The sequence below is a fragment of the Corapipo altera genome, unplaced genomic scaffold (assembly GCF_003945725.1).
Source record: "Corapipo altera isolate COAL_440 unplaced genomic scaffold, ASM394572v1 200, whole genome shotgun sequence".
NCBI classification, from domain to species: Eukaryota; Metazoa; Chordata; class Aves; order Passeriformes; family Pipridae; genus Corapipo; species Corapipo altera.
In genome coordinates, this window is record NW_020884992.1 from 59649 (window position 1) to 85580 (window position 25932).

At 56.5% G+C, this 25932-nt stretch overlaps 2 protein-coding genes across 4 annotated transcripts in view; both read left to right on the top strand.

Moving 5' to 3' along the window:
* Window positions 1–18778, top strand: part of CUNH17orf113 (chromosome unknown C17orf113 homolog) — a 40731-nt gene extending 21953 nt beyond the window's left edge. For 2 of the 3 annotated variants that reach the window (XM_027666317.1, XM_027666318.1), the window contains exons 2-3: window positions 14839–15466; window positions 16460–18778. In XM_027666317.1, the coding sequence (XP_027522118.1) occupies window positions 14948–15466; window positions 16460–17992 (2052 nt within the window). In that variant the 5' untranslated portion in view covers window positions 14839–14947 and the 3' untranslated portion in view covers window positions 17993–18778. Of the gene's footprint in view, window positions 1–12983; window positions 13086–14838; window positions 15467–16459 lie in introns of those variants that run through there. The other variant, XM_027666316.1, reaches the window with a different exon arrangement.
* ZNF385C (zinc finger protein 385C) overlaps window positions 5756–25932 on the top strand; it is a 44404-nt gene continuing 24227 nt past the window's right edge. Inside the window, exons 1-2 of the mRNA XM_027666320.1 lie at window positions 5756–5832; window positions 22771–22913. Coding sequence (XP_027522121.1) covers window positions 5823–5832; window positions 22771–22913 — 153 coding nt within the window. The 5' untranslated portion in view covers window positions 5756–5822. The remainder of the gene's footprint in view (window positions 5833–22770; window positions 22914–25932) is intronic.

Genomic DNA, 25932 nt, shown 5'->3' on the forward strand with positions numbered 1-25932 from the left:
TAGGCAGAGACTGTGCTGTGCTGCTGGCAGTGGCGATTTTTCCCAAAATCAGTAGGAAATTGCCTCATGTTATTTTTAAGCCCTGCATTTGTGAGCCAGTTCTCCCTAATCGTGGATTTTGCTGTCACTTTCTTCCAGTCGGTTTGCTGTCAAGTTGCCTCAACAGTGTTTCACAGCCACTCAGCTCAGGGCTGCGGCACACGTGACATTAATTAGAAGTGGATTAAGAGCAAGGAGGAACACGTAGCCATGCAATATTTCACAATTTCCCGTGTAACATCAGCTCAGCAGATTTGGAAGAGGAAAGCCTGAGATTTATTTTAACTGGGGAAAAAATGGTCAAAGCAGCAGCTGAACTGTGAGCATGTCCCAGCTCGTCAGCACCCGCTGGTCCCTGTCCTGAGAGAGCTCTGAGCCTGAAGGGGCCTTTTTCAGGGCTCCATCAGCAGCTCCGAGGAGGGGTGAGGTCCCTGGGAGGGGGGTGATGTCCCCCTAGGAAGGGGGCACGGTGTTTGGGAAGCTCTGGGGTTAGGCAGCTGCTGGCTCTCATGGCCACCCCAGGTGCATCCTGCTGGGGGAGCTCAGCTGTGCCCCTCAACCACCTGGGGTCTCCTGTGTCTTAAACGTCGGCAGGGAGGGGTGAGGACACAGAGGATCTCAGCATCCCCGGGTGGCTCTGCTGTTCTCAGGGGCAGAGACAGCCGCTGTCCTGTTCTGACATGGGAGAGAGATGAGCATCCAGCAGCACCCAGCTGCATCCCGGAGCATCCCGCTCCCACCCCAGCTGTCACTGGGGATTAGAGGTGCTGGATAGAGCAGGTCGTGCCCGGCTGTGCGTGCGAGGGCTGTGCGGCCTCCCCGTGCCCAGGCGCTGTCCCAAAGAGCAGCGGGGCTGACTGGGGGCACCAGGGAGGGGTGACAGCCACGGGGAGGTGACTTGTCCGGGGTCTCCATGATGGAAATGCAGCTCATCCCCTCCAGCCTCCAGCCCCGGTCCCTCCCTGTACCACTGTGTCTCTGTGTTGTGCACACGCGTGTGCTGCTCGCCCGGGGACACGGGAGGAGTGAGCGTTTGGAACCGGGCGAATGGGGAGCGGAGGCAGCTCGGGGGGAGCTGGGGGAGGGCGAGCGAGGGGTTGTGGGTAGTGTAGAGCTGTCACTGTGATTTAGGGTCGACTGCTTAAACTGTTTTATGTTCCCAGACAGTAAGTCGTAAGCAATATAAAATTTTCTCTGAAGAGATGATCTCCCCTCGTCATGCTTCTGCCTCTTTCCCGGAGTGAGCTCTCCTTTCTATAACCCCATGGTGTCAGCGCGGGTGTGCAGAGGGAGAAAATGGAATTCTGGCCTTTGGAGCCATGGGGACAGCCTGAGGTTGGCAGCAGGCATCCAAGGGCTGGGGACCTCCCCTCTCACTGGTCCCGGTGCTGCTGGGAGCAGGGCTGGGAGCAGGGTTGGGAGGAGAGCTGGGAGGAGAGCTGGGAGCAGAGCTGGGAGGAGAGCTGGGAGCAGAGCTGGGAGCAGGGCTGGCAGCAGAGCTGGGAGGAGAGCTGGGAGCAGACCTGGGAGCAGAGCTGGGAGCAGGGCAGTGGGGAGCCGGGTGTGCCGGAGGAGTTGGCTGTGAGGGACCAGTGTGTGCAGCCGTGTGTCCCTTCAGCACAAGGACTGTGGCCTTTCTCTGCAGCCCCCCCAGGCTGCCCTCACCTCTCTGCTTTTGGAGCATGTGAGTTGAATTGGGGCCCTGGAGTTGTCGGAGCTGTCGGAGCTGTTGGAGCTGTCAGAGCAGGGCTGCCTCTGCCTGCAGGCACTGCCTGTTCACCTCAAATTCAATTCCCTTCTTTTTTCTTGCCCCTGAGTTATTGCTGCTTTTGGAAAGCTCACCCACAACACTGCTCCAGCTCACCTTTGGTATTTTCTACAGTTACAGATTTATGAGGAATAGTTCAATTTATTTGGCCGTTGCCATGCCACAGGGAGTGTCTTAGTGTGCTCTGTGCCGTGGCACCCGAGTGTGTGCCCAGGAAAGCTCCCTGGCCCTGGCAACTCCTGATGGGCCAGAGCTGAGCAGGGACCTGGCGGGTGAGACTGGAGCTGGGTCACCCCTGGCTAAATAAGCATCCAGAAGTTTTTGGGTAGCTGGTTTACATGCCAACCCCCAGCTGAATCCATATGAGGGCTCATGAGCCCTGTGGCACCCCAGAAAATCTGCACAGGGCTGGTGGGAACCGAAGTGTGGTGGCAGGTGGAACCCTCTACTCTGTGCCTTACAGGAAGGCTCTCCTAGATTAGAGGGAAAATATTACATTCTCTCTCTGAAACTGTTTCCAGGTGTAATTTCTTCCCCTTTTCCTGATAATTAAATATTTTTAGGTCATCCAGTTTCTCCACCCTACTCGCAGACCTGTCCTGGATGCCTTTAATTAGCCATCTCTCTGGGAAAGATGATTAAGATGGGAGGCACAATGCCCCTGCTCTGCTCCCACAGCCCTGCCCGCACCGTCAGCTCAACCTTGGGGGGCAGAGCTGGGGATGTGTCCCCCAGACCCCTCCAAAGACACATGGCACTCCAGTTTGCTCCTTTTAGATGCATAAAAGCAGAAATCTTCAAGAAGGAGTCATAAAAAAACCTGGGGATTAATTAAAAAACAGGATCTGGGTGGGCACTGTGGATTCGGCGGTTTAACGAGTTCCTGTTTATCAGGCGAATGACAGGGGGACCCAAGCTGCAAACCCCATCCTCTTTGTGTGGGAACCCCTCGAGGGGAGGATTCAGCCCTTAAAATATGTTACCTTAATCCTGAGCAAACTCAGGAGCAGGAAAGGTCAGCACCCGCCTTCCTGGCCCAGCAGGGATGAAGTGCCGGCGGCTTCTCCAGCCGGAGCCTTCTGCTCCTGACAGGGCTCAGGTTACAGAGCAGAAGAAAACTGATACATGTCCTCCAGGTGTATCGGTCTTGATCCTATCTGGCATCTTTCACCCCCAAATTATACCCTAAATCCTCAGTGAACAAAGTCAGCCAGAAAGGCTCTGGAGGGCTTGGCAGACCTGGGAGGGGGGGAGGGCTTCTTCCTGGGTTTTTATCCCTCTGTCTCCCTTCTCCTTTATTGAAGTGTTCATTGCCCAATTCCAGTCGCTATTTGCCAGACTGGAGTCTAAGGCTGGGGAGAGCCTTTCCTGGATGTCTCTCAGCTAGTGAAGAGCCTAACACTGCTCTCAGTAGGGTTCAGATTAATCTCTCTGTTGTAGTTCCTGGAGCCTCTCCTCACAAAGAGCTCAGTGAATCGGTGACATTAGGGACAGTCTGTGCCCAAACCGAGCCTGAGCACCCTCCCTGTCTCCCTGCCCTCCCTCTTCTCCCTTTAAGCCACAAGCACAGCTTGAGCAGACCTGCCCAAGCAAGTCCAGCTCTATGGTGGCTGCTGGCAAACGCTCTCCTCTGACTGCATGTTTGGGATTTGCCTCTTCCAGGACATGTGTGATGAGCTGCACGCTGAGGGCTGGGGCTGGGGCCTTTCCACAAGGAATCCTCTGGTTCTGTCCCCGTGCTTTCAGGACACTCGACCATCAGGGCCTTGCGTGTGGATATCAACCTGTGTCGGAAAGTGGTGACCACGGGGGCTTGTGGCATGTGACCCACTGTTGGCTGTGGTTTTTTTTAGGGCCTCACACAGCATTATGCAGGGATGGTGGAGCTGGTTGTCACGGCCCCAGGCACCCTTCACAGCTGCTCTGGGGAAGGTGCTCCAGCAGCTCCGTCCCACAGTGCAGGTTGTGGGGAGCAGCAGCCACGGGCTTTGCTCCCAGGGGGATGGAGCAGCTGACAGCACCACCAGGAGGGTGATGAGGGTCTGGGCCCTGTGGGAGGGTTTGTGCTGCTGCCCCGTGTGCCAGCACCAGGGTCCATGGACAAATATAGCAAATTATGCACCCGCCGGACCCACGCTGCAGCGCTGGGAAATTCCAGTGATCTGCTGGGCTGGGCAGGGAGGGCCGGAGGCGTTAATGGCAGGGGCTGTAATCAGCACCTGCAATTAGCCCCTACTCCAGATGGCCTCAAAGGCTTGGCCACAAAGGAGCACAGCGTCCCACGCCGCCATTCCTCGTGTCACACCAGCTCGAGCCCTTTCAGCCATGGCAGTGCCAGCCAGGACCTGCCCGCCCAGCTGGGATGAGCACGGCACCAGATGGAGCTGGGAGAGGATTTATTGATGGAATTGATGGGTAGACCTCAAGGGGCTGGTCAGGGATGGGGGCAAGGGTGGATGGAGGACGGAGGGGGGAGGTCAAGGCTGTACATTGGTCCAGCTGGTCTTTGCCAAGAGATGCCAAACTTGCTCATGGCTTGTGGTCATCCCAGGGGAAAGGAGAACAGCCACTGTATGGTTGTTAGCCCCACTCTCCTCCCAGTCTTTACACTTCCGTGCTCTCTCTGCTCGACACTCCTTGCAGTAACACCAAACTGCTGATGACATTAAACAAATTAATATTGGGTTTAAATAGCCTGCGGGAGGCCAGGGCCAGGCACACAGGGCCAGCTGTCAATCCCAGATTAGCGACTGCCCTGGCTAAACTTACTGCTGCCGCTAACGACCCCGACAGCAACACCCTGCCCAGGGCTCTGCCAGGGCTGCCCCGGTGCCAGCCTAGCCTGGGTGGGTTTTGGGAGAAGGACCCCTGGGGTGCCCTGGTCTGGCAGCAGCACCCAGGGGAAGTCCTGATGGCTTTAGATGCTTTTCGGTGCACCAAAATTCTGTAATTTACCCCAAAAGTGCCTGGTCTGGCTGTGGCACATGGGAAAGGACTTCAGCATCTTGTGGTTTAACATCTTCATTTTCACGCTGCTTGTGGCCCAGCAGTTTCTGCCCAACTCCTTGAATTGTTTGACTTGAGGGAAGTATTCAATTCCCTCCTTGTTGTTGTCTGCCTTTCAAGGAGTGGGGGGAGACGATTGTTTCCTCTTTTCACAAGCACGTTTTTCATCATTTCCCTGTTTAAAGGGCACTAATGTAAGCAAGTCCTGAGTCTCCCCTACAGAGAAGAGGCCAAAAATCAGCACAGAGAAGGTGCTGCCATGGGGAGCCCAACTGCCACAGCCTCTGCTAACGAACCAATGGGGCGGGCAGCAGGCCCTGGGCTCATGAAAACCCCAATCATGGGGGGCTCGGGTGAGCCCCCCAGGCGGATCAGGCTTCCCGATTCCACTCATGTCACCCCATGAGCTGATGCCATGTTTGGGTCGGCCCTGAGTGTTTCAAGTGCTTGGGGTCAGTGTTGAGCTGGGCAGGGACCCACATGCACCGGACAGGGACCCGCAAACACCGGGCAAGGACATGTGGCCACCAGGCAGCGACACGCGGCTCCTGCTGCCGAGGAGCCTTTCCCGGGGGTCGGGGTGGGTGGCTGCCTCTGTCTCCCCTCCCTGAGCAAACCCCGCGGCGGAGACCCACGGGGGCACCTTGGCAGGTGTCACCCCAAAGCAGCCCCTTTGGAGGACGCTCGGACAGAGCCCCGGGGGCGCAGCGGAGCAGTTGAGAGCTCCCTCCTCCCGCCCCAGGTTTCGGTGCTTGGGCAGCCCCGGCGCGGGGGCGGCTGTGCGGGGCGGGGGCCGCCCGCTCCCCCCGCCCATTTCCACGCCGATACCCGGCACCTCCGGCAGCTTCTCCCCCCGCGTTCCGGCGGGGCCGAGGCGGGGCCGGACGCGGGGCGAGGGGCGGCAGCGCTGGGCGGCGGAGCGGGGTTTGCGCCCGCCCGGCCCTGCCCGCAGCTCTGCCCGGCGAGCGGGAGGCACCGGCAGCGCGGAGGCGACGCAGCCGCATCCAAAATGCTTCTAGGTGGGTGAAACGCAACTTTCCCGCAGCCCCATCTCTCCCCGTTGCCCCCCTTCTCTCTCCTCCCATCGCCTCCTCACCCCCGTCTCGCCTCTGGCGGAGCCGCTGCCCGGGGCAGCGGGAACCCGACGGTGCAGCGGGACCGAGTCAGCCGCGGGGCTCCGGGGCCGGGCGGGGGTCGGAGGGACGGTGGGGTTGGCTCGGCGGGGATCGGGGTATAGCCCCGCCACTGTCCCGGGGCTGCTCCGGCCGTGATTCGAGCGCTCCCGGTTTCTGCCGACTTCCTTCAGCTGGGGAAAAGGGCACTACATCAGGGTCCAGGCTGTTGTTTATGGGCAGAAACACACTGAATCGGTTCTTATTTTGCTGGTAGCTATGTTCAGGCTGTGTGTGTCCATGTCTCTTCTCCACTTTGAGATTTTGGCCACAAACTTAACTCTGAACAGTGAAACATTGAGGTGGGTTAATTACCGCCGGGAAAGAGCCCCAGGAATACGCGGTGCTTGAAGAGTCTGGGCTTGTATGAGGGACTAGGAATGGGCTCGGCATCAAACTCAAATATTGATTCACCTGTGGGGTTCCCATCTTGCTCCCAGCAGGGCTTGGCATCCCACGTTACCCTCATGAGATTTTCTTGTTTCTAAGCAAATCATGTCGTTCCTATTCCCTATTGCCGTCCTGCCTAAAACACCCGTTAAAGAGCTGTTCTTGTTATTTGCCTCAGCTGAGGCTGTACCCTACACCCACAAAATGGTCCCTCCCTGCCCAGCACACAGGCAGCCTGTTCCCTCGGCTCCCAGCCTGCTAATCCTCATTACTTACGGGATTCAAGCTGAGTTTGACTCACTGCATCTTATTGATTTTTCCCAGGGCTGCAAAAAGAGGAGGGAAAAGGTTGTGTGCTGACGGGGCTGGATTTTGCCCTTGCTCTTTATCCGGGTGTCAGCTCCAACTTGTGTTTCTGCTGCGACTGTGATGCAAACGTTTTGGTGCTTTTTGTGTGAAATGAGGCTGCGGGGAGCGGCCGGCAGTGTCCTGGCGAGGGTGGCCAGGTGGCTGGTGGTGGAGCTCCGTGGCCAGGCTTGGCCATCACGGGCTTGAGGAGCGGAGCAGCGGCAGCAAACAGAGCATGACGCTGCTCTTGGACCCGTTTCACGTGGATTCAGGGCTGGTAATTTTAGTGGTTTTGGTATTATCAGCATTAACTTTGTGGCAGGCGCTGGGGAGGGAGCGTGGCCCTGGCCTCTGGCAGCAACGGGTCTGGCACATCCCTGTGGGCAGCGGCGCCGCTTCTCTCCATGCGTGTCCATACGTGTGTGGTGTGCACATCCCTGTGAGTGTGGGCACGTCTGCAGGCTGCCGTGCACTCGCTTTCCTCTGGTAACATGTCACTGGCGTGTGCTTGTGGGTGCCTCTGGCCGCTGGAGCCGGGAACACGGATGTCATTGGTCTGGTGCATCGGTCAGGGCCGCGCTGAAGTGCCCACATTGGGGTGGCTGCAGCCCCAGCTGTCTCCCGTGGATCACTTTAATTTTTCTAATAGTTTGAAACACAATCTTTTCTCCAAGCTGTTCTTTCCTTGTATCTCTGGAACGTGTAACATTACTCGGGATATTTATCTGGAATACTTGTCAGGCAAAGCAGGTTTAAAAGACAAACAAAAACCAACAGCAGAGCTTGCTTTTCACCTTGTGGTCTCAGATGTGGAGGAAATCTTGAATAGACACTAAGGCTTCAATTTTGACCCCGTAGTGCTCTGGGCTTGCTGACAATCCTGTGCTGGGACCATGTAACTGGGTGAAGGAACGTGATGGTTGTATAGGGCTTGCATGGTGATTCCAGCCCTCTGGAAGCTGTGGGGGGTAATGGTGAGGGGAGCCTGGCCCCACTCAGCTGTGGGATTTGGCTTTGGTGCTCCTTTGGCAGATGGTGGGATGGAGTTCTCTCTGCAGTTGTTTTGGGTGAATTTTCCCTGTAAATGCAGCAGTTGTTTTTATTACTGGGGCTTGCTCCAAGCAATGTCCTGGGGGAAACATCTGTCCCCTGGTTTCAACCCTGAGTGAAACCTGGTGGGGGGGCCCAGGGGGCTCCAACCTCCTCCAACAGCCTCAGCCTACCCTTCAGAGTATTTTTAGACCAAGCTGTCATCTAATCTTGACCTCCAGGATGATGTGGGCTAGAAAATATCACTGCATCTCCAGCATCAAACCGAGGGTATAATTCACAAATCTCTTTAGCCCATTTTTAATTATGCCTCACCTGCAATAATGAATTGCTAACAAGTATTTTGAGCAAACATGGACTTCTTTTTGAAGTTTCTCGGTGCTGATGCTCCCGGCAGGTGCTGCCAGCACCGATGCTTTGATGGTCTGTTCCAGCACCCACCTGATGTCCTCGAGCTTGTAATGACTGCAGGGGCTGGGGATTTAGCAAATTGCTTTTTTTTTGCCTTTCCTGAGCGGGATGTTGGAACAAGTGGGCTGGCTGCTCCCACTCTCCGCCGGAGTGATTATATTAGCGTGGCCTGGGTAGGAGTGGCGGAAATTACAATGAAATACTAGAGGTAGGAAATAAAAATCTAATTAAAAAATAATGACGGATGTGTGTCATCTTCCAAACCCTGATCATGACCAGCCTGGCTGGGGGGCAGCCATGGTGAGGGCTTACACACTTCAGCCCATCGGCGCAGCCTCGATGGAGCTGTGCTGGGGGAATAACGCTGGGAGGAGAGAGCAGGTGGGGAGAGGCAAAGGGCTATGAAACTTAAGAGGGGGAATATGTGAGTGGATTGGGGTTTAAAAGCCCTCTTGGGCCCTCAGGACTTTCTCCCCTGAAGTGTGAGTTGGTGGGCTCCCCTGAAAATGGGGCAATTCCCCTTTTCTCCCTTCCCGAGCAAAGCTGGGACTGGCTGGAGCCCACGTGGTTTCACTGCTTGGGGGGGGTTGCTGAGGGCAGCTGTGGCACAGTCACGTGCAGTGGTTTGGCTGTCGCTGTGGTGGTCTGTGTGCATCGCTGTGGCACATCTGGGATGGCACCACTGAGAGGGGATGGCCACCGGCCTGAAGCCTGGCTCTGCCACCAACCTGCTGGGTGGCCCTGGCCATGTCCCTTATCCTCTCTGAACCTGTCTGTCTCCTCGAGGCTCTTCTTGGCTCTCTGGGGGCTCGGTGCCAGCCCAGTCCCGGCTGTGCGAGGGAGGTACCTGCCTTCAGGTGCTTCAATAATAGAAATCATTAATTTTCACTGCTAATGGAAGAAATGCTGCTCTGTGAAAAATGTGCGTTGGCTTGGAGGCAATTCAAAAGGCTGGTGGAGACGGGAGCCCCTAATTTGTTCCAAATTGGTTATTTCACTGGAATGGTGAGAAAGCATCAATCTGAGGAGCTTTTCTCCCTTTTTATTTCTGTCAGCCGCTCCTTGGCTGTAATGAATTGGACTTGGCTGTAATTTGTACAATTTATACAGTGCCCAGAATAAAGACTAAACTGATCCTTGGCTCTGGTGCCCCCCTGAGCTCTCAGTCTCTTGAGAAGACCCTGACCTCTCCCAAACTACCCGGGGAGGGATGGGCAGGGCTCTGGGCAGTGGATGCTAGATCAGAGTTCAGTGTTTGCCACCTCCTTTTCACTGCCCCTGGGTCAGGATAAGCCCAGATCCCTCCTGAGCCCCTTGGTACCTGTGGCAGAGGTGGTTGAAGTCTCTGCTGGGGGAGGCATCACTAAATGCTGATTTTTCAGATCATTACCTGGCAGATAGGGAAAACTGGGAATTAAAATCCAAAGGCAGTTGGACTCGATGTTTGTGGACGGGGGAGGAAAAGAGGCTTGAATAGAGCAAGACCCACGTCCAGTTTTGCTCCTCAGCAGCTGTTTTTGACATTGGTGGTGTGGGGTGATTCTCCCTGTGGCTCTCGGGGAGCAGGATGCAGCCGAGTTGCCTCCCAAGGACCAGGTGCATGGACTGGAGGGAGCCCAGAGAGGGAGATCACCCTGTCCCTGCTTCTGCTCCTCGACAAAAGGGCTTTGCCCTTCTCAGCTGCTGCTCTGAGGAGCCTCAGCCCAGAGCTGGGGTCGCCTGCGGGGAGAGATGAGCATGACCCCCCCCTCCCCAGCCCAGTAATCCTGTTGTGGCCATGTCCAGAGTTTGCAGGGATGTCATTCGAGTTTATTTCAAGGCTTGTTCCCTGCCAGCTGCAGTCACGCAGCTGAAGGTTGTGACAAGGCTGTGCAGGGGAAGGAGGCACGAGGCAGCATCCTGCAAGCTGACGGTGGCTGGGAGATGTGTGGGGGTTCCCATGTCAACAGCTCAGGGGGCTTCTTCTCCAGCAGCACCCATGGCCCACTACCCACCCAGGCTCCTCCACAAGGACCTGAGTGCGCTGGAGCCAGGCCCTCTGTGCCCACAGCAGTGCTGGAAGGGCCCCCCGGCAGAGGAGGAACAGCCCCCCCCAAGCACCCCGAGTTGTGTGGGAGAGCTGGGACACAGCAGGGAAATACTGGGGTCCTCCAGCATGTGCCCTATCCCCTTCCCTGGTGCGTGGGAGCACCTTCTCTTTCCCGTGTCCCTCCAGTCTCTGCAGATCCCACAGGAGCTGTCCTTGTCAGATCTGCTCGTCCAGGCATCAGCCCGGGGGCTGCAGGAGTATTTTTAATTTGGCTGAGCTGACACGGTGCCGGGTGCTCTCTCCCACACGAGACAGCGGCTCCTCTCTGCCTCCCCCCTCTGCCACACACGGCAGAGATTGAACTGAGCTGTCACCACCTTCGGGTGCGAGGGATGCGACCGGGCAGCTCCTGTGAGTCCTCCCTCCCATGCATCCTCCCAGTTCATTTTGGGGGCTGTCACAGCCAGGGTTTTGGGTGCAGAGGGGGAGCAGGGACCTGCAGGGTGCTGCCCCATCCTCTGTGATGGCTGGGGATGGGGGCTGGTGGAGCCAGGCACCACGGGGTGGGTGGGCAGGAGAACCGGGGGCTGTGCGGGGATGGGGCTCCCTGGGGTCAGCAGCTTCGGGAACACCAGAACCTCTGCTTCCCTGCGGGAAGAGTGTGCGTCATCCCCCAGAGCCTGACTGGCTTAGAGCAGGAATGGAAACAAAATCTCATAAATATCTTTGGACTCAGGGATTTAAAATCTTTTTGGGGTAATATGGCAGCATTTGGTCTCTTCTGTTCAGCTCCTTACAGATATAATGAGAAAAACTTGGGAAACCCAGCCATGGATGTGGGGCTGGAATGCTGGCAGGAGTGTCAGGGACTGGCCTGGAGCATCCCAGTGGGAGCCATGTGCTTGGAGTCTGCTCCAGCCACCAGACGGGTGGGACTCCAATGGAAAACGGGGCTCAGATGGAAACTGTAGCTCATGGCTGTGGCTGCCCTCATGTTGTGCAGATGATGGATGTGCTGGTGCAACGGGGCACCTGCCTGCCCAGCTCCTGGGCACAGAACAGCAGGGAAAAATAGCAATGATTGGCTTGGGCCAAGGCGGCTGCTGCTGCATGGGGGTAAACAGGAGTATCTGCACTTCAGTTCCTTTAGGAAGGACATCTGATATCTGGCAGGGATGTGAGGGCAGGGTGCTCGACAGGGTCAGGGACATCCTGCAAACACTGCTCAAAACCCATGTTAAAGCTGGAGGCTTCCAGCAGAAATGGGCTGGGCAGAAGGGATCAGTGAGTTCAGCCATGCTGCTGGCACAGAGCAGGCAGAGGGTGTTCCCGACTGGAATCCACCGGTCCTGCTCATGGATCCCAGTGCAGGGGCTTGATGGGGTCCCCATGGGAAGCAGGGTTGGCCCCAGCCACTATTCACTTGGGACTGCTGACCTTTGCAGTCCTGCTCCAGTGCTGAGAACCAGGGGATGCAGTAGGCTCCTGCCTAAAAACTCATTAAAAAGGCTCAATCCTCTTTTCTCGAGGCATTAGCACAAGAATAAATCGGGCATGTTTTCACCCTGAGAGCCAGCTTTGGTTTCACTAGCTCCTGCTCTCATTAACTCTGGGCTAAGGTGGCCAGGCAGGAATGTCCCCAGAGCAGGAAGAACCCCTTGCCCGGGGATATGTGGAGGAGCCTGAAGAGAGGAATTCACCAGAGGCTGCCAGACCCCCCTGCTGTGGAGCCAGCCGGAGCCAGGTACAATGCAGCCCCTAATCCAGGCACATTCCTGTGGGCCACATCCCTCCTCATACCCTGACTCTGCAGGGGTTGTCGGGGTGGGAGCATCCTTCAGCTCCCAGGCACAGGGGCTGTACTGGGGAACAAGGAGCAGAGTTCCTGTCAGGGGTCCTGCAGGACACTGGTGTCCTTTGGGATCTTTTGGGGGAAAGCAAAGGTGGCACAAAACCCTGTTTTTGGAAGAAGCCGAGGGGCTCTAAACTTCACCTGCATTTAGTTCTAAAAGAAAGTTTCTGGGGGATGAGAGGAGCCCCTGTGCTCACTGGGGAGCCCCAAGATGAGGGGGTGGGTTTCAGATCCAGCCCTGCAGCTATGGACCAGGAGCACGGGTAAACAGGAACACGCTGTGCTGTTGGACCCGCATCCTGCCGAATCTCCGTGCCTGGCGGTCGCTCTGCCCGTGCGCGGGGCACTCGCATCCTGCCTCTGCCCAAACCCGGGGACACCGCTCCTGGCTGGACGCAAATGTGGGGATCCCTGGGGGGGTTCCTGGGCGCTCAGTGCCCACCTCTCCTCGCACCTTGGGCAAAAAGGCGTGCCGGCAGGTGAGCCCGCGGCGGGCACCGGGCGCAGCTCCGTGCGCTCCCCATCCCCAGGGGGGGCCAGAGCCCGTGGCGCGGCTGCTGCGTCCGCTGTCCCCGCGGCCCAGCCACGGCCACGCGGCCTTGCCGGTGCTGGCCACCGCTAGTGGCCACTGCCGCCGTGGGCTGCCAGGAGCATCCGTGAGCCCGGCGGTCCTCGCAGCAAGATGGCTGCTCCCGTGCTCCCGTGAGCCGGCGCCCGCCGCAGGCTTTGTTCCCGCAGCTCGGGGGTGCGGGATGTGGGGTGATGCTGCTGCCGCTGCCGCCTGTGCCTCCTGAGCACCTCGCTTCGTTTCGTTTTATTTTTGGCTCGGCGTTGCTGCTTGGCTGGGTTTGGGTTTGGTTTTTTTTTTTAAGTAGGGTTGGGGGTTTTTTTTAAGTAGATTTTTTTTTTTCAAGTAGATTTTTTTTTTTCCTATTTAAAAAACAAAATCTGGGAAGTTTGCAAGCGCCCCCCTCCCCCCCGCCGCCCCAACGCCCCAAAGCTTATGGCGGCCTTTCCATGGTACGTATATGTAGGGGTGGGTGAGCGGGGTGGGCACGCTGGGATGGGCACTGGGGCTGCCCCGCTCACCCGCACGGGGTGAGGGCAGCCGGGGATGATGCACCGGGGACGGGGCTCGGGGCAGCAGCTTGTCCTCTCACAAGTGAATCCTGATCCTGCCCAAACTTCCCGACCGGGGGAGAAGCAGGCTGGTGTGGGGACTGGAGTGTCACCCCCATCTCGAGCTGCCACCGAGTCGCCCAGGATGTGCTGCTCTTCCCCGTGGGCAGCAGCAGTGAGGGGTGCTGGGCTGGTGCCAGGACCGGTTCTGGAGCACCACGGGTCATGCGGGAAGGGGTGCTGCGGTGCTCTGCTCCATCCCGAGTTCCCCCTGACCCCATGCACCCCCCACACTAATTGCTGCTTTTTTTTTTTCTTTCCAAGGCAGCAGTTTTTGCTGGAGCAAGTGCTGGAGGGCGGGCTGTGCTGGATGGGGTGGGAGTGAATGGGGTCAATGACAGGGAGAGAGCAGAGGAATCCACTCCCTGGGGCCATACACTGTCCCATTGCAGCTGGAGGAGCTTGGTGCCCTGCTCTCACTGGGATGAGGCTGCTGTGCCAGGCATCTGCAGTGCTGGTCACTCCAGGACCACCTGCCAGCATTGCCCAGGCCACCCCATGGGAAGCCCAGCATCTGTGGGAGTGAGCACTCACAGCACTGGGAGTTTGGGGTGTTACTTTAATGCCTAAATTGTGAGGGTTCCCCCTGCTCCCCAAGGGCTGTGGTAATGGCTTCGGTTTGAGACGTTTGTTCTTCAGAAAAACCCCCAAGTTCCTCTTGGGTTTCTCAGCAAGTCACATGGACTGATGGTATTTCCCGGCTTCGCTGCTGCTGAGTGTCCATGTTCTTTCCATTTTCCTCTGCATTTTGGTTCTATCCCTTCCTCACCATGTGCTACATTCTTGCTCTTGCTCTTCCCACCACTTCATCAAGGCTCAGTTTGGGTTTTCAATCCAGTTCATGGAGGAATGTGAGAATTGGACTGACTGGGGCTGAAATGTAGGTAAGGGGTCAAGTGAGTGCTTAAACCCTGCAGCTCCTGGTTTGGTTATGTGGGTAAGTGCTTTGCAGCCTGGAGCTCAGTAGATACTTGGGAGCCTGGGCTGGAGCAGGTTGAGTGTGTTACCCTCTGAGAGGGATGTTGGGCTGGCATTGACTGTGTGGAGCACAGCCCCACTGCCATGGGACCTGCCATGGCTTCAAGCAATTCCCTGGGATAGAGATAAGCCAGGCAGGGCTGAGAGCACACACATGTGCTCACAGGCACTTGTGTCTGAGCTGTCTCCCAGTCACCCTCTTGCAGCTCCGGAGCCCTGGCACTCACTGCTGCTGGCAGGTGCTGCTCTTTGGGGACTGAATGCTCCTTTTTGGGTGTTTCATCCAGCTCTGAGCCTTCCTCACCTTCCCAGTGTCAGCACAGTGGGAAGGGCTGCTCCAGAGGGAAATGTATGGGTGTCCCTGTGGCAATGGGACTGTGTGTGTGTGTGTGCACCAGTCCCACCAGTGACACCAAGAGCTGCCAGTGATGCTGGCACTCAGTGGGATGCCCCTGCATGGTGCTGGGGCTGTCACACAGCCTGGCCTGCCCTGAGCACCACTGTCACCACCGCTGTCACCACACCACCATCACCATGCCACCACAGCCCTTCACTGAGCCCTGGCTGAGGTTTGCAGGGCCCTAATCCCTTTCCCTTGTGTCTCTTTCATCTCCAGTCGGACCAGGAGAGTGGTAATAGACCTTCTTACTAAATTAAATGTGCAGGCTGCTCCTCAAGGCACGGCGCGGTTCAACCATAGTGTTTGATTTCCCAGCCACAGCAGTATGGTGCCTCCAGGGAAAAAGCCAGCTGGGGAAACTTCCAATTCCAATAAAAAGTGTAAACGCTATTTCAATGAGCACTGGAAGGAAGAATTTACCTGGCTGGAGTTTGACTATGAGAGGAAACTCATGTTTTGCATAGAGTGTCGGCAGGCGCTGGTGAAGAACAAGCACGGTAAAGCGGAGAACGCCTTTACCGTGGGCACGGACAACTTCCAGCGCCACGCGCTGCTGCGGCACGTCACCTCCGGCGCGCACCGCCAGGCGCTGGCCGTGAACCGCGAGCAGCTGGCCTTTGAGACCCGGGTCCACGGCCACCCCGAACTGCGCTCGGTCATCAAGGTGGAGGTGAACCCGGCGAAGGTGGCTGTCCTCACCACCGTCTACTGGATGGCCAAGGAGGAGATCCCGGATGAGAAGTGCTCCTCCCTGCTCAACTTCCAGAAGTTCAACCTGTGCCAGGCGCTGCTGGCCTCGGAGCACAGCGAGTACTACCACCCCGGCAGCGTCAGGGAGATGCAGGTGGGTGTGCGGGGCTGGGGGTCTGTGCCTGTGTGACGGCTGCCAGGGCTGGACGGTGCTGTGCAGCCGCTGCCTTCGGCAGAGCCAGCAGGGTGTCTGTGCCCACGGGCTATGTGGGAGCTCCCTGAGCCTGCCGTGCTGCTTGCAGGATGAAAGCTCTGGAGTTCAATTAGCACACGGGCACTGTGGGTTTTTCCTCTTTTGCCCTAAACTGAGTGCTCAGGCAGATCAAGTAGCCAGAGAGTTTAGAAAGGATTTTCTGAGTTTTGCAATTGCTTTGTGCCTGCTAAAATCAAATTAAATTTTTAGTGAGTCTTGGCCATTTGCCAGGCTCTTCAGCTCTCTGCAGAGCCTTATTTTGCTGCAGATAGACTAAACCCACTAATTAGGTTTCCCAGCCTGTGGTGATCCTTACAGCGCTCGCACACACACAGGAAGCTTCCCCTCCAAACTGGGGTATGTGCCTGAAATGGGGGAAAATGAGTAAAGAAGGAAAAGACGCTGCAGTTTTGCTGTTGCTCCTGCCCATGCTGGGCCAGTGAAGCACTGATGGAACTGCTGGAGTTGAACTGAGCAGACAGGTTCCCGGTGTCCTGCCTTGTGGCCAGCACAGGCAGGGGCTCGGGAGTGAGGTGCTGGGGGCTTGTGTTTTGGCGCTGCTGGTGGTGTTGGGTCCTGCTGTAGCTTGTGGGGCTCTGACCCCCAGCTCAGGGCAGAGCTTTCCAAGGTCTCAGCAACTTCACGTGGTGCTCAGGCTGCCAGACAGGGGTGGGAGGAGGCAGTTTATTATAGGGAAAAGGAAAGTGATTTCCAGGCTGTGTGTGCAGCTTGCATAAGGGCTTTTCCCTGGCTTGGGCCCTTGTGCTGCTGCAGGAGCCCACGGGTGGGAGCCCAGCTGCTTGCTGTGTGCTGGGGGCTGCACGTCTCCTGCTGTCTCTGAACCTCGTTTGTGTTTCTCTCTCCCTCCCTGTGCCCCTCCTTCAACTGGCTCAGGCAGCCATCGCCAAAGTCCTGCACAACGAGGACAGGCACAGGATCAAAGCCTCGCCGTTTGTGGGGCTGGTGGTGGACGAGACAGTGGATGTCCTGGAGCACCGCAGCCTCGCCATGTTCACCACGACTGTCTCCCCCTGCAACGGGCAGACCTCCACCGCCTTCTTGGGCAGCTTCGAGCTGCCCGCCGGGGGGGCCTCCACCGTGGCAGGCAAGGTGGGTGAGGTGATGCGCTCCTTCGGCATCCCCACCATGAAGCTCGCCTGGCTCAGTGCCGACAGCACCTCGCTGGTGGCCGAGCGGCTCAGTGGGGTGGGGACCGCGCTAACCTCGCTCTGCCCACTCCTCACCGAGATGCACTGCCTGTCCCACGGCAGCTCCCTGCTGCCAGCTGAGACCACTGGCACCACTGAGTACCTCCGGAAGTACGAGACCACTGTGGATGCTGTGTACAGGCTCTACTCCAGCTTCCGGGGGGAAAGCGATGGCCTGCGGGAGCTGCGGAGCATCCTGGACCTTTGTGAGATAGACCTCGGGAGCCCCAAAGCCATCCACTGGACTTCTATCTTCCCAGCTGTGGAAGCCATTGACTCCTCGTGGCCCACACTGGTGCTGCTGCTGGAGAGCGAGGCGGAGCAGTCACCTGTGGCCCGTGGCCTCTGCGAAGAGCTCAAGAAGTTCCAGTTTGTGGCCTTCACCAAGATCCTCCTGGACGTCCTCCCCATCTTCCAGAAGCTCAGTCGCTTCTTCCAGATCGAGGACTTTGACCTTTCCATCCTGAAGCCCATCGTCTCGGCCACGGCCGCCACGCTGCAGGCCCAGCAGAGCACCAGCGGCCAGAACCTCCAGGAGTTCCTCAGCGAGATGAGCGAGCACCTGCGGGACGGCCAGGAGGGTGAGAGCCCCCTCTACTACAAGGGTATCGAGCTGGCCAACTGCTCCCAGGTGCACCTGAAGCACTTTGAGCACTTGAAGGAGACCTACCTGGAGAGTGTGCGGGGCAACCTGCTGGACAGGTTCCCCACAAGCGTTCTGGAGGCCATCAGCTCCTTCTCAGCCATTTTCAACCCCAAGTGCTATCCCCAGTCTCTGGAGGACATTGGCAGCTACGGGGTCAGCGAGCTGAATTTCCTGCTGCAGGCGTACTCGCGGGTGGTGGTGAGTGAGAGGGCCCTGAGCGACTTTCCCCTCTTCAAGCGCATCGTCTTCAGCCTCAGCCAACTCTCCTTCAAGGACCTCTGTGTCAAGCTGGTCTACAGCAGCTCTGAGATGCATGAGCTCTTCCCAGACTTCGCTGTCCTGGCGGCCATCGCCCTGGCCTTGCCCTTGGGCTCGGTCCTCGCCGAGAAGATCAACCGGGGCCGGGAGCTGCTGAAGCGCAGCCGGTCGCGCCGGACGAAGGACGAGGGGCTCTCTGACCTCATGAAGATCGCCATCGACGGGCCGGCCATCAGTGAGTTTGACTTTGCATTGGCCATCGAGTACTACGAAAGCATGAGGGAGTCTGGGTTCATCATGACGCAGGTGAAGTGAGCGTGGCCAGTGAGGGCTGAGCCCTCGGGCAGGAGCCGGGGCCTGCAGGCAGTGCCCAGCACCAGCTCAATGCTGCCTTTCCACATCGCTGGTCACTGCGGGCCGGGCGGCCGCGGTGGATGGTGACCTGCTCCGTGCTGGGAAGAGGAAACAGGATCCTTCACAAAGCCATGCTGGTCCTATGACCACCCCTCCCTCACCCACCAAGCATCTGGCCGAATCGCCCAGAATTCAAAATCCTGAGGCCACCTGAGATCCCAAATTGCAATGATTTTTCTCCAAGGGTTTGTCATTATTTTGTTTTAGGGATAGGAAGGCAAATCTTCTCTTGAGCTCAAATGTCATATTGCCTTTGCACAAAGATACCCAGCAGCTTCTGCTTAATACTCTGCAAAAATAATAGATTTCTGTTGTTCTGGAGCCTCGAGAGCGAATGCAGAAAAGGCAGAACATCCTCCCAGCCCGGAGTCGACCCCGACATGCCTGGCGGTGTCGTGTTGGTGTTCCTTGTGCACAGCACAGAGTATTTTTAGCAGTGGCATCAAGTCATGATCATCTCAAGAGCAAGAGATTTAGGGAATGATATTGTAATGGCCGAGGAAATATAACTTTAAATGCATCATTGTGTACATATGTGTATGTGTGTGTATATATATATAAAAATATATATATATAAATATATGTATTAAAAAGGTCTAACTTAATTTTCCTAGTGCTTAAAGTATAAATATATATAAAGGGACTTTTTTTGCAAGGACAGAATAAATTATGATCGGCGTCCAGAAATAATCAGTAGTGTATTTCTGGTCTTTCCAAAACGTCCACACGTCCCGGCTTTCCCTTTGCACCCTGAGCTCTCAGCAACCTGCTGCCCAAGAGAATGTCCTTCACCACCTGCTTTTGAGACCTTCCAGAGGTGTTCAGCTTGTATTCCTCCTCTGAAGTGTTACTCTCTTTATCCTGAGGTGAGCAGAGCTGTTGGTGCCCATGGTGGGTGGGGGTTTGGGCACCTCTGCCCTTGGGTCTGGGGGTGCTGGCACGGTGGCTGAGTGGGGCTGGGGTGCTGCATGCTGTGTTCCAGCATGACAGGGCTCTGCTGTTTTTGACTTGGAGGGCTGTTTCCTTCAGATCTGACTGATTCTAATCAGCAATAAACCCAATGTAGCAGCCTGAAGCATCACCTCAGTTGAATCCTGAGGGCCGAGTTCTCTGCTGGGGTTGTCAAAAACTGCCCCACCTGCTGCCCCATGATCCGGTTGCTCTGGGAGTCCAGTGTGTTGCAATCTGTTTGTTACTGGTCTGGATCCCAGAGGTGCCTGGGCTGCACTGGTGCTGCTGTCGTGGTCCAATGTTGTGACTGGGTGTTTCTCCTCCATCCCTCAGCCTTTGGCATTGAGGAGCACACGTGCCTCCCAGGAAGCCTCCTGGAAAGAGCTGGAGTGAGTTCAACCCATGCTTGGTCAGAGGCAAAGTTTTAAAGCCCTGGGTAAGGATTTGGAGACACCACCAAACTTTGCTGAGAACACCTCCCTAGCAGGAGGGAGCCAGGCTGCTTCTGTGTGAATAAACAGCTCCGTCTCCATCTGGCCTGGGCAGACTCTGCACCAGATGCTCTCTGAGGCAGCAGCGTCTGCGGAGATGGGTCCTTGGCAGACTTGTGTTTGTATGAGAACCTGCAGCGTTGGCCCTGCTGCCTTCAGAGGCAGCTCTGGGAGGTTCACACGCATGGAGTGTGAGAGCACAACAGTTGCTCTGCTCTGCCTTGCAGGGACCAGGAGAAAACCTGCTGCAGGTGTGTGTTCAGTGGCTGCGTAGAGTGAAGGGTTGGGCAATAGGCTGGGGACTGTGTCCGTGCACGGTCTGGGGGGCTTGGTTAAATGTAAGGCTGAAATACACCTTTAAATTCCAAGGGACCCCTCTGAGAGTCACTTGTCTGCAGGACAGGAACTGGGCTGAGCTCCAGACAGAGGATGTGCAGGATCTGATGGCTCTGGCTGAGCCCCGGGCAGAGGATGTGCAGCACCATAGCAGTGACGCTGTGGGCTTTGGCATCTCTTGGTCAGACCTGGATGCTACCTGTGGAACTGGGGGGGGACACAGAGACCCCCTCCACAGGCTGCAGCAGGTGTTTGTGCTGGGAACATGGGGTTCCCACACTCCCCTCCTTGCATCAGCCCCTTGGAATGCTCCACAGGGCCTGGAGCACATCCCATCCTGGCAGGACCTGTGGTGCTGAAGCAGTAGCATTTGCTGTGGCCGTGGGGGCTCCTCTGCTAAAACAGGGGGAGACACAGAGCCGGTGCTGTGGCAGAGGACACCCCACTCCGGAGCTGCAGACTGAGCGTCTGGGGATGCCATTCACCAGCACAGCCCAGCCCACCACTGGCTGTGCTCGTCACCTTGGGTAAGGTCGTGTCATTCTATACAGACCTGGGGCCCTGCCACTCTCCTCAAAGCAAATCCCTGTAATTGAGTGTCTAATTAATACCTAAAAATACCGCCCTCAGCTGCTGCCGGAATCTGCCCTGCAGCAAAGGTAAGGCAGGACCGGCAGTGCCATGGCCCTGTAACCTTGGGAAGGTGCCCCAGGAGCATCACGTGTGTGCCCCAGTGGAGTGCTATGGCATTCTGGGCAGCTTTGATGGCACTGGGATGGCTTCAGCCCTTTTCCTGCTCCCAAGGGTCTTGTCAGGGGCAAAGCCGGGGGAAAAGGTGCTGACCCTCCAAAGGGTCTCACTGGGATTTCTGGGCTCTCTCCAACCACCTGGTTTATCCCAGCCCAGAAATATGTTTAATCCACAAATCTGAGCTCAAGGATGTGCCAAAGAGGTTGGTGTATCTTGTCTGTACTGTTGTGGGCAGCAGCTGCTGTGGGTGGTGGCTGTCCCTGGGATTCTGTGTCCCCTCAGCATCCCCCCTGTGCCTGCCCAGTGCAGGAGCTGCTCCCTAGGGAGTGAACCCCTCGACTGAGCTGCAACATCCCTTTATGTGGTTACTGATGTTGGGGGAGGAGACAATTGCCTGCCCTCTTGTTCTTCCCAGATATATATATTTACATGTACATATATTTTATGTTTTTAAGGCCGGTGCAGTCAGTGCAAACTGCACTGACAGTGGTGATCAGCACCCCTTGTGATCCAGCCCCAAATGCCTTCACTGCTGCTCTCTCATGGGGCCACTTGTGCTGGGGGGTCCTCGGGCAGCTCCCACGGCGCCGGCTGGGCTGTCTCAGATGATTTGATGCAGAAACACTGTTTCACGCCTCAGAAGGTTAATTATGCACTGCTCACCCAGTCCTGCTCGCTGCTGCTCCCTCCTCATTGCTGCCGCTGCTGTAATGTTATTTATTTATTTTTAAGCAGTTTCACAGATTTCCCTTCTGGGCGACTCTGGAATTAACTCGATCAGTGCACGCCTGATGAAGCAAACTGTAATTCCTCCCTGGAGTCAGGCCTGGCTCGGGGATGGCTCCGGCGCCGTGGCAGAGCCGCCGCGTGCGCTCGCCCAGAAAGAGGTCGTTGGTGCCCGTGGGGCCGGCGGCAAGTGCTCGCTGCTCAAATCCAGGGGATCTCTTGAACTTTGAATTTCAGATTCGTGTCTCAGCTCCTGCACCAGCTGGGATTGGCACAGGGTGGGTGCAGAGCAGAGTAAGGAGCAGCACCAGCCTGGGGTCCTTGTCCTGCACAGCCAGTGTAGGGTGTAGAGGGCTGGAGGAGGGCTCAGGCTCAGCGCTGTCATGAAGAGGTGCTGGTGGTGATGGCTCCCAGTCAGTGTTCCTGCTGTGGGAGCAGCAGATCCCCCCGACACCCTCCCACAAGGAGTGTTCTCTGCTCTGCTGGGACAGTGGGATAGGGTCACGCTGTGCTGTGGTAGGGGCTCCACGATGCCTTTGAGGTGAAGAACCCAAAAATCAAAAAAACAAAGGATGTTGGCCTTGTCCTTGCTGCAGGTGGAGGGACAGGGCTGTGAGTGGGCTGGAGGAGGTGTGAAAATGTGTGGGATGCGAATGGGCTCTTCTGGCTTAACGTTCTGAAACCATTTCTGATTTATTGTGTTTGATTAATTCATTTTTTTTATTTTAGCTTTTCCCCCTCCTCTCTCTCAGAGCTGGGCAGGGACCCCCTCTGCCGCTCAGAGGATGCTTTCCTGTGCTCATCATCTGTGATGAGCCTGACTGGAAACCTGGGATGGGGAGCAACCTGGAGACAGATCCCTCTGCTTGGCCTTCCTTCCTTCCCTCCCTCCCTCCTTTCCTCCGTCCCACGAGTGTTTTCTTTTTAGACAGAGCATTATTAATAACCCCAGGCTATTTTTAAGTCGCACGCCGGAGCGCGTGGTTCGTTTGCGGGTGATGGGGAGCGGCGGCTGCAGCGCAGGAGCGGGGGCAGCTCAGCCTCTGCCCCTGGTCCTTCATCCAGTGCTGGCAGCCAAAACCTCACTGTCCAGGTGAGGAACCCCCATGGTGCTGTCGTGGGGGAGCCCAGGGAAGGGGCTGCTTCCCTGGGGGAGGTTTTGACACCTTTTGGAGGGTTCAGAGCGAGCTCCTGCACGTGTCCATGCTCTGATGTGGAGGCAGCTGCATTCAGCTTCAAACTGGGTTGCTGGTTTTGAACCTGAAAGACAAAGGGGTGCCCAGGGCCACTCTGGGCTGTGACCTTTCACTGAGGATGGTCCATCCACAGCAGATGTCCCCGCGTGCTGTGCCTCAGGTGCATGGTCTCCCTACTGCGAGCAGGGATCACCAGTGCTAATGCTGCTCTTTCCCTTTGCCTACCCAGGTCCCTCCGGACACAGCAGCCCCCTCTTAGCATCACTGCCCATCCCTGGACGGCCCCTTCACCCCCCCTTGGACATCAAGCACTTTCTGACCTTCAGACTCAACGGGACATCACCGCTCAACCTGTTCCCCAACTTCAACACGGTGAGTCCCTGGAGGTGGGTGGGCATTGGCTGTTGGACCCGTCTTCCCCTGCAGCAGTCCCTCCTTTACATGGCACTGCTCCTTGAACCCCACCAGGTAGTTTCTGGTTTAATTCCCAGGGTCTTTGGCTGCTGGACACCAGTTCAACATGCCTGCCCTGCCCTTAGCTCAGAGCGATTCCTGCCCAGCCAGCGCCTGTCGGTACCAGAATTAAAAACGTGGTTCATTTTAACCAAGATCAATTGGATTTTGCCCCTGGAATCAATAGTAATAAAGTAGCTCTGGAGAGCAGTTCATTAGTTGAAAAATAAATAAGGAAAAAGAAAGAAAGAGAGAGAAGGTGTTACAGATATGAGGAGTGTGGCTGGTGCTGTGGGTGTTGGGGAGTCGGGGTGATAGGAGGACTGCTCCCACCCAAATGTTCTATTAGACAGGTAAACCAACAGTGTGTTGGGTGTGCAGTGGTGTTTTCCCCATGCCATGCTGCTTCCCCAGGCTGGTCCCAGTCCTGTGGGGGTCTCCACCCCCTGAGTGCTGCCCAGCCTAGCTGTGAGGCAGATTCTGCTTCAGGAAGGGCAGTGGGCCCCAGGGCTGCTCCTCCTCTCCCCTGCTGAGGCAGGGCTGGCATTTCAGGGTTCAGAAAATGCCCGTGGTTTTCTCTCGTGGTCCTGGAAACGGGACTTTCCTGAGCCCCCTCCATGCTCACCAGCCTTTTGTGAGTGGCATTGAGCTTAAACCTGCTCGGAAGGTGCAAATTATCGCCGAGATCTTCAAAGACAGCGCAGGAATTAAGCACAGGATTCCTGTTGCTGTTGAATGGGATTCAGGCGTCTGAGTCCCTTAAGCTCTTTTGAAGCCCCAGCCCAGCCTCTCCCTGGCTAATGAGCAGGAACACAAACACAGGACAGGAGGGGTTTTGATGCCATTATGGTTCCTGCTCTTTGTCTGGGCTCTTTTTTTAGTCACTGGAGTCAGGAGTGAACTTGACCCAGCGCCTGTTGTTCACTCCCCTCAGCTCCCGCCTGCCGCTGCCTCGGTGGGTGTTTGCCCTGGTTTAGTGCTTTAAAAAAATCAGTAGTTTGGAATAGGAATCTGGTACTTGCTGGGGCCGCACAGTGTCGCACGGCTGCTGTGCTCCGTGGGGGCTCCTGCCGTGGAGGATGGGTTGGACATGGATGGAGATGCCAGGGGAGGCTGTCACGGCTGTTCAGGCACCTGGAGTGAAGCACTCTGAGCTCAGACCTGAACCTGGCGTGTGCTGTTGGCTGAGCAGTGCCAGGGCTGATGGTCTGGAACACTTTGCACTTGGAGCAGGTCACGGGGCTCCCATGAACCCAGCAGATGTTTTACTCTGAAGCGAGCAAAACCCTTCCAAGCTGCCTGCTGCCACTCAGAGCAACAACCAGGAATAAAAACTCCTAACACAGCACAGGAGGCACGTTCTGTGCTCCAAAGGCCCTTCCCTGCTCTTGAGATGTTGCAAATCCCCAGGACCTAGCAGCGCCTCGTAAAACTCCGTCAGGAGACACGATCTGAACGGATGCTGCATCCCTGTGAATTCCCAATCCTGACCTCAGGGGCCACAGGGAGCTCAACACAGGGATCGCTATTTATATCGACAGGAACATCCAGGGATAAATAAAGTAATGTGAGTCAATACAAATTGACTATAAAGCTGGGATCTTTATTCCCCAAGAGTGTGGTGCCCAGAGCCAACCTCTGTTGCCGGCTCCGTTCTGCTGGAAACCACTGGGAAGCTCCTCAGCCTCCGGCTGCGGGTGCCGGTACGTACGGCGGTGGCACAGCCCCCACTGGCCCCGTGGGAGCTGTGGGGGCTTTTCTGTATCCGAGGTAGCTGTGAGGATGTGGTTGAGACCAGGACAGTCTCTGGCTGCATTTGTGTTCTTGTGCCAGCATCTTTCCTCTGCATCCTCCTTTGATCCCTGTTCTGCTCCTGCTGTGGTGCTTGGGGCGTGGATGAGCCCACAGGAGCTCCTTGGGAGCCAGTGGTGATTGATGGGATGTGGTGATACTCAGTGGGAGCAACTGGTTGGAACCTGGTAGCTGACATTGCTGGGAAGGTTGGAGCCATTTTTCATTTCTGAAAGAAGAGGTGGGTGTTTCTCTGGAAAACAAGCGCCAGTCCCACAGCCCATCAGTGTGGGGATGCTGCCAGCAGCATGTTGCAATGTTTGTCGTCAGGCATGGAGCAGCATCTTGGCCATCTGTAGCTTCCTCTGGGTCTTTGCTGAACCCCAAATGCCTCTTCATTTATATGCCAGATAAGTGAGTAAAATTTCATAGCAAACAGGCACTTCATTAATCACCTGCTTTTACCATTCTGCTCACTCCTGGAAAGGAATTTGGGGTCTTGATAATGGCGCTGTTGTCCAGGCATGTGCCTCGAAGACTGATGCACCTGTCTCGGCAGCGAAATAGCTTTGCAGAGAAATACGATCGCTGAAAACCCCGGGCTCTCCTGACAGCAGGACTCAGATAAGATAATCTCCCTGTGCCACAGGGTAGGGAACAATAGTTGCATTATAGATTAGAGCCACGCTCAGACAAAGAAGTTATTCTTATGTTTTCTCCCTTAATAAATGCATTTTGTTTAAAACAATTATGGCTTTTGGAACCACTTTGGTGCCTGGGCTATGGAATGAGGCTGAGCCCTGGGGTGAGACAGAAGGGCTGGGGGCTGACAGTGGCCACATGCTCAGCCCCACTGTGGCCCCAGGCAGGCTGGACGATGGACAGTGCTCCTGGCAGGTCACCAAAGCAGGTCTGTGTGTACCCAGCCCAGTGAGTGAGTTGTCATCATTGGGTTTGAGCAGGTGCAGTACCCCAGAGCAGTGGGGCAGCCCAGAGGGGCTTTCACAGGCACTGTGCCTCGGGCGAGCTGTGTCCATGGCTGTGGGCACTGGTGTCAAACAGTAATTTGCCATCTGTGACACCAGTGTCTGAGGGTGGGGAGGGACAGGGGACATGGAGACACATTGGGACAGACAGGGTCTCATCA